The sequence below is a fragment of the Hordeum vulgare genome, chromosome 2H (genome assembly GCF_904849725.1).
Source record: "Hordeum vulgare subsp. vulgare chromosome 2H, MorexV3_pseudomolecules_assembly, whole genome shotgun sequence".
NCBI lineage: Eukaryota > Viridiplantae > Streptophyta > Magnoliopsida > Poales > Poaceae > Hordeum > Hordeum vulgare.
In genome coordinates this window covers 636,078,333-636,090,670 of record NC_058519.1, presented here as the reverse complement: position 1 = coordinate 636,090,670, position 12,338 = coordinate 636,078,333, and the positions used below count along the sequence as shown (strand labels likewise).

General features: G+C 41.5%; 1 protein-coding gene across 1 annotated transcript; it reads left to right on the top strand.

Moving 5' to 3' along the window:
- Window positions 1–10,560: 10,560 nt before the first annotated feature.
- Window positions 10,561–11,655, top strand: LOC123428863 (protein IRON-RELATED TRANSCRIPTION FACTOR 2-like). Its single transcript, XM_045112977.1, has 3 exons — window positions 10,561–10,919; window positions 11,042–11,386; window positions 11,626–11,655. The coding sequence occupies exons 1-3, from the start codon at window positions 10,599–10,601 to the stop codon at window positions 11,653–11,655; spliced, it is 696 nt and encodes a 231-aa protein (XP_044968912.1). The 5' UTR covers window positions 10,561–10,598.
- Window positions 11,656–12,338: the final 683 nt, after the last annotated feature.

Sequence of the window (12,338 nt, the reverse complement as noted above, 5' to 3'; positions counted from 1 at the left end):
TAGGAACATATAAAAAATAGTAGAGCTATAACGCAAGCTACATCATAATTCGCAAAGACCTTTTGACTATTTTTATGATAATTAGAGTTTAACTAATCAAATTACTTAATAAACTCCCACCCAAAAAGTACATCTCTCTAGTCATTTGAGCGGTACATTATCCAAATTCACTAAATCAAGTCCGATCATCACGTGAGTTGAGAATAGTTTCAGTGGTAAGCATCTCTATGCTAATCATATCAACTATACGATTCATGCTCGACCTTTCGGTCTCATGTGTTCCGAGGCCATGTCTGCACATGCTAGGCTCGTCAAGTTTAACCCGAGTGTTCCGCGTGTGCAACTATTTTGCACCCGTTGTATGTGAACGTTGATTCTATCACATCCGATCATCACGCGGTGTCTCGAAACGATGAACTGTCGCAATAGTGCACAGTCGGGGAGAACACAATTTCATCTTGAAATTTTAGTGAGAGACCACCTTATAATGCTACCGTCGTTCTAAGCAAAATAAGGTGCATAAAAGGATTAACATCACATGCAATTCATAAGTGACATGATATGGCCATCATCTTGTGCTTCTTGATCTCCATCACCAAAGCACCGACATGATCTTCTTGTCATCGGCGCCACACCATGATCTCCATCATCATGATCTCCATCAACATGTCGCCATCGAGGTTGTCGTGCTATCAATGCTATTACTACTAAAGCTACGACCTAGCAATATAGTAAACGCATCTGCAAACACAAACGTTAGTTTAATGACAACCCTATGGCTCCTGCCGGTTGCCGTAGCATCAACGTGCAAGTCGATATTAACTATTACAACATGATCATCTCATACATCCAATATATCACATCACGTCATTGGCCATATCATATCACAAGCATACCCTGCAAAAACAAGTTAGACGTCCTCTAATTTGTTGTTGCCTGTTTTACGTGGCTGCTATGGGTATCTAGTATGATCGCATCTTACTTACGCAAAAACCACAACGGAGATGTCCAAATTGCTATTTAACCTCTCTCCAAGGACCGCCTCAGTCAAAACCAATTCAACTAAAGTTGAAGAAACAGGCACCCGCCAGTCATCTTTATGCAACGAGGTTGCATGTCAGTCAATGAAACCAGTCTCTCGTAAGCGTACGAGTTATGTCGGTCCGGGCCGCTTCAATCCAACAATACCGCCGAATCGAGAAAAGAATAAGGAGGGCAGAAAATTGAACATCACCGTCCACAAAACCTTTTGTGTTCTACTCGAGATAACATCTACACATGAACCTAGCTCATGATGCCACTGTTGGGGAACGTTGCATGGGAAACAAAAAATTTCCTACGCACACGAGGACCTATCATGGTGATGTCCATCTACGAGAGGAGATTTGGATCTACGTACCCTTGTAGATCACATAGCAGGAAGCCTTAAGAAACGCGGTTGATGTAGTGGAACATCTTCACGTCCCTCAAACCGTCCCATGGACCGTCCCGCGATCCGTCCCACGATCCGTCCCACGAACCGTCCCGCGATCCGTCCCACGATCCGTTCCGATCTAGTGTCGAACGGACGGCACGTCCGCGTTCAGCACAGGTACAGCTCGACGATGATCTCGGCCTTCTTGATCCAGCAAGCAAAACGGAGAAGTAGATGAGTTCTCCGGCAGCGTGACGGCGCTCCGGTGGTGGTGATGATCTACTTCTGCAGGGCTCCGCCTGAGCTCCGCAGAAATCCGATCTAGAGGTAAAACTACGTGGTATAGGTTTGAGTTGCACGTGGCAAAGTTGTGTCTCAAATCAGCCCTAAACCACCAATATATATAGGAGGAAGGGGGAGGGGCTAGCCTTGAGGCACAAGGCCTCACGGTGCGCCGACCAAGGGGGAGGAGTTGGACTCCAACCCCAATTTGGTTTGGTGGGGAAGGAGTCCACTCCTTCCTTCCCACCTCCCTCTTTCCTTTTCTTTTTCTTTTATTTTTGGTATTTTTTATGTGGTGCCATAGCCCTCTTGGTCTGACTCCACCAGCCCACTAAGGACTTGTGGCGCCACCCTAGGGCCTTGGGCTCACTCCCGGGTGGGTGGGCCCCTCCCGGTGAACACCCAGAACCCATTCGTCACTCCCGGTACAATCCCGAAATTGTCCGAAACTTTCTGGTGACCAAATGAAACCATCCTATATATCAATCTTCGTTTCCGGACCATTACGGAAACCCTCGTGACATCCGTGATTTCATCCGGGACTCCGAACAACATTTGGTAACCACACATATAACTCAACTATACTAAAACATCATCGAACCTTAAGTGTGCAGACCCCGCGGGTTCGAGAACTATGCAGACATGACCCGAGACACTCCTCGGTCAATATCCAATAGCGGGACCTAGATGCCCATATTGGATCCTACATATTCTCCGAAGATCTTATCGGTTTAACCTCAGTGTCAATGATTCATATAATCTCGTATATCATTCTCTTTGTCCTTCGGTATGTTACTTGCCCGATATTTGATCGTCGGTATCCGCATACCTATTTCAATCTCGTTACCGGCAAGTCTCTTTACTCGTTCCATAATACAAGATCACGTGACTTACACTTAGTCACATTGCTTGCAAGGCTTGTGTGTGATGTTGTATTACGGAGTGGGCCCCGAGATACCTCTCCGTCACACGGAGTGACAAATCACAGTCTTGATCCATAATAACTCAACGGACACCTTCGGAGATACCTGTAGAGCACCTTCATAGTCACCCAGTTACGTTGCGACGTTTGATGCACACAAGGTATTCCTTTGGTGCCAGTGAGTTATATGATCTTATGGTCATAGGAATAAATACTTGACACGCAGAAAACAATAGCAATAAAACGACACGATCAATATGCTACGTTCATAGTTTGGGTCTAGTACATCACATGATTCTCCTAATGATGTGATCTAGTTATCGAGCAACAACACTTGTACATAGTCAGAAAACCTTGACTATCCTTGATCAACTGGCTAGCCAACTAGATGCTTGCTAGGAACATTGTTTTGTCTATGTATCCACACATGTATATATGTTTTCATTCAATAGAATTATAACATGGATAATAAACGATTATCACGAACAAAGAAATATAATAATAACTAATTTATTATTGCCTCTAGGGCATATTTCCAACAACAAGGTCATTTGGTGGCGTCATGGACGAGAGCACCACACGAACCCTAACTCGTGCGATTGTATCATACGGCTTAAGGTACGAAGATAGAGAAAAAAATTCCATATGCTCGATATATAATATGATCATCTTGACAAATAAATAGTTCTAAAGCTATTTAGTGACGGATCTCTTAAAAATCAATGGTGTAAGCTGACACCAATGCCATGTAAGCTTAGGATAAGTGATTGAAATGGGTAATGGGTAAATTTATATTTTAAGCAGAGTACAATCGAAGTCGTTCACATACACAAGCGTACACCCACCCTTATGAGCACACGTATGCACACCCTACCCCTATGAGCACCTTCGAGAAACTAAGCCGGCACATCATCTTAAGATTGACGAAGTCGCCACTGACGTCTTCGTTGTCGGCGGGAACGTCTCCTCCCACTAAAAACACATCGCCGGAAGACCTGAAATAAATCCAGGAAAATGCAAGCACCAACGTCAAGTCTAGGACTTGAACTCTGGTGGGCAAGGGATACCACAGTCCTCCTAACCATTCAACCACGAGCAAATTGGATTGCGTGCTTCAATGGACATCATGATGTGGCATTCATCGGGATGGGTCTCACTCTCACCTGGCCTGTCCGGCCGGTCTCAGTCTGCCCGTAATGGGAGTATCATATTTAGTATCATGCATGTCAACTAAGCAATTTCGATGAGGTGACATATAATTAAATGAAGAAAAAAAGGGTTGAGTATCATATTATGATACCGTATCATATTAAATGATGTGCTACCATGTGTCTTGCATGACAATAAATGAACTATTCTATGATACTACTAACATATGATACTATGCATTACGGATGTGGCATCATACACTAGTATCATATACTCTCTCTGTCCCAAAATAAGTGTCTTAAGTTTAATACAACTTTATACTAGAGCTAGTACAAAGTTGAGACACTTATTTTAGAACGGATGGAGTACATGATACTAATATATGATATACTGCCCATTACAACCAGCCTCATAGAACTTTTTCTGGTTTTTTTCGATGAGATTTTGAAATGTGTTAAAAAAAAGGCATCGTAGCCGGTGACAAAGCCACGCAAAATTGCTCGCGATGCTTAATTCAGACAGTTGGATTAAGCCAGCAAGACTCAGCGGCACGAGCCGGCACGCAGCGGGCGCGTGCCCGCGCGTCCACAGCGCGTGGCGTCACCATGCCGACACCCGCGCTACGTGCACGCACACCCATACGCTGCGGTACTTGAAAACATATATCACGGGGATTAAGATACTCCATAGCAGGTGCAAATGGAATCCTTCGTCGTTTGGCGTGTTGCCGCTATTTTTCAACACAAATGACCGTCACACTTTTTACTCGTACTGGATAAATTACACCAGTTCAGGACACAAGGAAAACAAAAATCCCTGCTAAAGGTAAAACTACATCGAAGTCATCGTTTTAGCTCTACGACCCTGTTTGGATCCATGAGTTAAAATTAGAGTTGATTAGATCGGATCAAACTAACCTTAAAACATCCAAACACGAGGGTTAGAGTTGGTTAGATGCATCTAACCCATTCAAAAAAACTAACCCATCAAAGAGGTGTTTATTTGGGTTAGAGTTAGGTGGGGCTTAGAAAAAGTTATTTTTCCCTGAACCTCGACCACATCAAATCCTGGATAAAGGAGTCAAATGATTAAAAAAAATGCATTCATTGGCAATCTAACCCTGCTATCCAAACACCTCTTTGGTTAGAGTTATTTTACGGTTAGTCTAGAGTTAGGATCTAACTCTAACCTCTAACCGAGTTAGAGTATCCAAACATGACCCATCTTGTGCGTCTCGAGCTTTCTACAAATCTCGAGCGCAAAACCGTAGAAGATCAAGCTGGGCTAACTTTATAGATTTCGAAATGCCGCTAACATGTCTAAACCTTCGATCGATACAAATGCACTTTGACTAAGAGCCTAAGAGCATCTCCAGTTGATGATGTAGAATAGGGCACCAAATTGTGATTCGGGTAAAAATTACATCCTTTAAAGTGCTTTTTTACATCACAAAAACCCTTTAACTTCAATAGATGATGTAAAATAGCTAGTGATCTAATAGGTGACCTAAACTAAAGACGGTGGCGGCGGGTGTCGATCACTTCTCCATGGCCGGCGATGGGGAAGGAGTTAGTGGGTGAGGAGGCGCGGCGGCAGCAGCCGCGGGGACGATGGTGATACTCGTTTTCTTCGCCTGGGACAAAGCCGACAGTCGATTCGGGCAGCCATCACGTGGTTCGGCCATGGGTGCCTTCTTCCTCGCCAGTGGTTCCATTCCAATGGTGGTTGTGGGACGTGGGCTGGAAATTCGCCGCGCCAACTTTGGACATGCATGGCGGTGGCGGTGGGACAGCGAGGAGCATCGGAGCAACGTTGGCGGCCGTCGGGTCAAAGGAGGTATTCATGCGGATCCGCCGGCAGGCCGGCAGCAACCAGCGGTAGGTGGGAAGTCGGACACAATGAGAGAATGTTTCAAGTGGCAGTTGTGACTGCTCACATTTTGCTCCGTTTTGCTCGAGCTGATTAATTTGCATTTGGTGCCCTATTTTACATCACAACCTATGCCCCAAGTAAAAAAAATTCACATCTACATCATCTATTGAAACATCATTTTTACTTCCTTATGATGTAAAAATATATATTATTTTTTCATCTACGTCATCTGTTGGAGATGCTCTAAAGAGCACAATACCTTCCTTTGCAAGTTATTGAACCGCTGCTTTTCTGTAGATAAGAACCACTGCTACTGTGTTATACTCTTTGGGAAGAAAGAAATGAGCACGCAAAAGGAAGTTTCTTCATGGCGTTAATGTTGTTGGATTTGCAAACATAATCGTTCTCATGGCTGGATTTGGATCCATTAGTTAACACTATATTTAGACTTTAGACAGATGCGTAGTCATATTATTTCTGCTTTTAGCAAGGGAAAAAATAGTGCACTATACAAAATAGCGTCGTTCCTGAAACTATGCTATTAACATGATATAGCGCGTTATAGCATACTATTAGCGAGACATTATATGTTGTTTAATTTAGTGAGACAATTCTCTGTACGATATAGCGTGCTATTAGCAACGGTATAGCGCGTTATTTTTTCCAGTGGTTCTTAGTGAGGTTTGTTCTTCAACCAAAATACTCGCATGGACTGGTTCACATATAAGTGCATGACATGCATTTTGAATATATTGTCGTTTTATTTACTGCCTATATCATTTTAAAATTAGATTAATCCGGATGTGAGCTCTATACAGGTGTATTTTCTTGACGCAACAATAAGCCATGAAAATTGCTTTTATAAACATATTATTTTAGATCCTTAGATTAAAAGAGTACCTCATAGAAAAAAAGTACTTAGACCATAAGCCTGGAAATCGTATCCCCATATATTTTGCCTCCTAAAGAGCATCACACACTTTATCCACTAACTAACTAAATTAGACAAGTAAAGAACACAGTCGCTGTTTCTAGCTCTATATCAAAGAACACAGGCGCTGATAAAACTAAAACTACATCAAAGTCGCTGTTTCTAGCTCTATATTTTGCATCTCGATTTTTCTCAAAATATCCAATGGAAAAACTGCAGAAGACCAAACATACACATGGTAGACTATCTTTTATAGGTTTGGAAAAAGCGCATCGATTAAAATACACTTTATGGGGCCAATGTTGTTGGACAGTAAACATAATCAGTCTCATGACTTGAATCCATTAGTTAACACTACGTTTAGACATATGTGTATGTGCTATTTTTTCCGTTGTAAGCCAGGTCCGTTTTCCAACCAAAATACTCTCCCACTCTGGTTCACATAAAAATGACATGTATTTTGGATATACCGTCAGTTTGTTTTCTAAAGTGTTGATTGCTTGTATCATTTAAAACTAGATTAGGTTGGATGTGAACTTTATAAAGTTGTATCGCCCTGATGCAAGGTTTGAATCAATAATATTGCCATTATTAAAAACAATTATTTAGATACTTAGACTAGAAGAGTTCATTATTTAAAAAAATACACTTAGACTATATTTGTTTCATTTTTTTTATAAATACTTCCTCCGTCCGGAATTAGTTGACGCTCGGACGGATGTTTGTCTAGATACATCAATTTAAGCGTCAGCTAATTCCCGACAAAGAAAGCACTATATTTATTCATGATGTATACTACTAGAGTAGAAGTTGGTGATCATGGTTGTACCTGAAAGAACTACTTACATCTTTTAGCAAAACAAAACTAATTAAATCAATATATATCTAACACATTATTATTTTTAAACCGGAGGGAGTAGAACCTTGCCAACCAGACGGCCAATCCGTAGAGTCAGGCGAATATTAGACCGACACCTGGATAGGGGTATGTGTTTTTTTCCTTCTGGCAAGATCGAGAAGATTAATTAACCAGGCTAGTTGGTGAAGCGAGAGAGCGATCTTGTAGTACCTGAAATGTAAAGTAGGCACATAACCCAAGCATTGAAAGCATAACGTACATGCCCTCGCAAAAAAGTGCACATGCAGCACATGAGAAGGAATGAGATGGGTGTCCATAGGGGATGAATGGTGGACCTTTATCTCGATTACTCTACAATTGACGACGTGATGTCATAAAAAATGGGTGGTCATATCAGGTTATATCACCAAACTTCACTACATTTAGCTACAGAAATTCGCATAAACTCTTTAAATTTGAATCATATCCAATTTTGTATTCAGCTGTGAAATCTGTTGCAATTCTCATATCAGGGGTGTTGAACGGCGGAGAGATAGCACCCTTTTCTATCAAATTAAAGGGGTTGAAATCATGTAAGAGGGGCTTTACGTGATGATCACTTGTCATATATTTCTAGTATTTTGTTCAGCAACAGGAATGAACGTTGAGATGCATGGCTCAAAATACGTATTGAGACTTGAAGAAGTGTGATACAACATACACACATATAAAGAAATCCTATAAATCAAGCTGTGACAAGGTATAGTCCTACGTGTTTGAGGAGAATTTGACTAAGAATGCCTAGACCGGTGAAAAGTGGCCGCACAAACAGATCCCAAGCAATTCAAATTGATACAACAAGTGAGGAAACAAATATTGGAAGAATTATTTATTGATCACAAGCTAGAATTTTTTATAGGACAAGCTAGAATCAAGTGGTCATAATATGTTTAGAAGTGGTCCCATGAGATATTCATTCGTATTCTTTTGGGGGTTTGTTTAGAGAATCTACAATTGCCTTCCTAATTTTTTTTTGTTGGTATAGTCCATACCGTTATTACTCCCGTAATTCATGATTCATCTTATATTGTTTGATATTCCATATATATGAAACAAAATATAGATTGATTTTGTTGGAGCGTGTGTTGCCAACATAGAGGCTGCATAGGCTAGTATCAACCACAGGTGGTACAATACAAAAAAAAAGTTGTACATGATTGGAGGACAATAAACTTCCTAACAGACTATTTTCGGCTTATCAAACAGCAAACCATGAGAAATAGTTGGTTGAACAATGGTTCCGCTGAACCATCACTACCTGCCTTTAAATTTTCTAATGCAAAGCTCAACACACCCGCAAGACATTTAAATACTTCAAATTTAAGAAGATTCATTTTGTTTACATCGTACTTGTTTGTGTCTTTTATTTCATTGTAAATTTTCAATAAGAAATGGTATATTTTGTGCACCTTGACAAAAAATTACCATGCCTTAAAAAAACGAAACTTTGGATAGTTTGCAGGTGGCAAGAATTTTGAGGGGGGACATACGCTGCATCTACCGTCTCAAAACATGGAACTGTTAGTTCAGCAAATCCCCTCACCCCAAGTAATTTACATCAAGTTACAACTTATGTACAACACAAAATCTAACGGTATATCCCTACAAATAAAACTCTGACGGTTTCTGCTAAAGCCATACGACAAAACATCTAGAATTACTAGGCTAGCAGATTCTGGAGGGTATGTCGTGTCGATCTATAGGAACATGCATGGTAATTGACTTATGAATAATTAGGATGAAAAAGTAAATGTATATTTAATAAATTTAAGGGAAGAATAATGTGAAACCCTTCACTTTGTTTTCATGGTTGGATCATATATAGGGATTGAGGGCAAGTCCAATAATTAATAAGACGCTTTTATGTGTTCCACATCATCTGAAGAAGGTGAAAAATATATTATGAAATATATTTATTCTTAGTGTTATATATAGCAATTAATGTTTGCATACTCCTACAATATATAGAAAATGTGGGACTGAGAGAAAACCCCATGAAATGGAGAAAAATGACATCGTTTTTGTTGAGGTCTCAACTTTTAACTAAAAGACATCAAATTTGGTGTCGTTTCTCTCCCTTCAAACTCATACATCATCATATGCGGCACTGCTAAGATGATATCACTGTGTGTGCCATAAGAAAGCATCATTCTCATAGGTTTCCACGTCATAAATCATAAATCGATATGGTAAGAAAAAACATGCTAAACAATGGTTTATTTCTTAGTGTATAATTGGTGGCACTAAATACACTTTGCATGGCTACAGTATTTGTTGTCATCATATTAAAAGTTAAGTACAAAATTGGTTACTAAAAGATAACTAGTACTCCCTCCGTCCGTCAAAAACTGTGCATCTAGCAGTATATTTTTTTTCCATAAAGAGTGTACATCTACATTTTCTATGCGCTTAGCTTTTAATTTAACCGGTATTAAGTGACTAATGTAGTAACTTGTGCTCTAGCTATTGGCTGCATGCCTAACCTTAATTACTGCATGCAGCAACGTTCATTTAATCTTCTTTTCTCAATGGTTGTATGTACACATAAGTCTGTTACTTTTGTACAATAATTATGTCATGGAGGTCTTTCTTGGTCTATGTGCAAATCTCTGTATGCACGGTTTTTGGCGGACGGAGGGAGTATGATGGAGAGAAAACGTCTTTTCTTAAGTGACAAGAGATCCTCTTTAAACTAATTATTAAGAGGATTTTGTGGGAAAACTTAACTGAGGTTTTCTAGCTGTCATTTTTCCATTCTATCTCTTCCAAGTGATAAAAAAACATATCGGATTTCGAATTTAGTTTTGTTATTAATTACATGACATCTCCAATTTAATTTTCTTATTAAAATAGCTAATCATATATGAAGTCTACTGTAGTACCAAAATTACGTCATCTCTCGCTCTATAAATATAAGCAATGACTTTGGAACTGGCTAACTCCATAGGGGCCTATAATTGAAAGTCAATGTTAATCATCATCATAGCAAAAATTGGATTAGAGATCAGGGTATCCTTCTCCACTACTAGCAGCTAGGCTGCTACTTCTCGCCGCTCACAAAGAATATTGTGTAGGCTAGGTAGCTACGTTCCATCTGCAGCCTTCCAAAACTACTGCCCAACTGCCTGTGATGGATCACCTGCTGTACGGCGACCCCTCCGGTAGCAGCTTCTCTCCGCTGGAGGCTCAGATCTTCTCCGGCGAGCTGCCGCCGTCACCGACATGGCCGAATCTCGACCTCGACCTCGACCTGGACCTCGACGTTCTCGAGGACGACATCGTCCGCGAGCTCTCCGAGAGGCCGGCAAAAGCGGCATCGTCAGGCTCCGGCTCCGGCGGCCCTGGCTCCCACAAGAAGCTCAGTCACAACGCATACGAGCGCGACCGCCGGAAGCAGCTCAACGAGCTCTACCTTTCACTCCGTTCTCTCCTGCCGGACGCCGACCACACTGTAAGCTATAGCTACTACATACACCTACAATATTAGTGTCAGGTCACAGGAGAGGTGCCATCTACCATGAGAGGAATCAAGAGTTCATCATGTGCCTTTGCTGCCTGCTTGTGGTGCTGCAGAAGAAGCTGAGCATTCCGACGACGGTGTGTCGAGCGCTCAAGTACATCCCCGAGCTGCAGAAACAGGTCGAGAATCTGGAGAAGAAGAAAGAGAAACTGGCTAGTGCCAACTGCAAACCAGGGGTACTGAGCGTGAGCGGTAGCATAGCTCCAACTGTGTCCGCTACTTGCCTCAACGACAAGGAAATCATGGTTCAGATCAGCATGTCAAGAGATAAGGATGCTGCTACAACTCTACCTCTTTCCAAGTGTATCAATGTGCTGGAAAACGAAGGACTTCAGCTCATTAGTTCATCGACCTCCTCCACCTTTGGGAACAAAATGTTCTATAACCTCCATCTTCAGGTAAATCTTTTTCTGTTGATACAAATCATAAGGTAGATGCACACAGCACACACCACTATCATATATTACCACATACGTAGCATTTACGATTTTCGCACATGTTTGTGGTATTGGATATTAACTGTATGGCCATATATATGCTCAACCATCTGTTATGGATTGACCCTCTTGTCTTCTCAACAAGAGACTTTCGATTTCACATTCCAATGTGAGTGTCAGATATGTCGTTGGAATTGAAGTTGAGAGATAACATATATGGGAAGTCTTAAAGGTCAATGATGTACCTGTAGAACACACAAATTTCGAACTAAATAGCAACTTACCAAATGTAAACTCTTTCAATTAAATGGAAGATTTAGGCATGTTGTAGATTAGATAAAGGCAATCTTACTCAAACCATCTCTGTGATTTCATCCACGGGGTAGTGAGCCAGCAGTGTATCGTCGGCAAGGACCCCCGTGGAACCCACACTGCTTTTCGGCATCGATGGGATGGTACTATCCAATGCTGGATCTGGTTGCTCCAGCCGCTGAGACGTTCTTTGCTGACTAAGTGCGTCGATGTGCTCCTGCTGCCGCAAGAATTTGCATTTCAATTCTCAAGCCGATCAGCATCCTGCTTCTTCTTGGCTGCCTACTGATTCTTCTTTCTCGAACGGCTTTTGTAAGAGTCGCTCCAGTCCTTAAACCCCTCAACCCACGAAACAACGCCTTTGCCTTGTGTTCGTCCCAGGTGTTCAGGATTCTTGAGGGCACACGTAAGCTCGTCATTCTCTCTGTCGGGCTGGAACACTCCCGTTTGAGCATCTTCTATTGCAGCAAGTATAGTGTCAGAGGCATTTTTAAGACTTGCCTACTCCAGAATTGCCCGTGTCTTTGGGTCCAACTTTCCCCATGTCCATAAAACCAATTCTTGCACCTTTGGGACCAAGCCAATGTTTGCGGAGTGACCC

Excerpts from the sequence above, each read along its gene's own strand:
- LOC123428863 (XM_045112977.1), top strand. The coding sequence starts at position 10,599 with ATGGATCACCTGCTGTACGGCGACCCCTCCGGTAGCAGCTTCTCTCCG. Across the intron at positions 10,920-11,041 it reads TGCCGGACGCCGACCACACT|AAGAAGCTGAGCATTCCGAC; the intron begins GTAAGCTATAGC and ends GTGGTGCTGCAG. Across the intron at positions 11,387-11,625 it reads TCTATAACCTCCATCTTCAG|TTGAGAGATAACATATATGG; the intron begins GTAAATCTTTTT and ends TTGGAATTGAAG.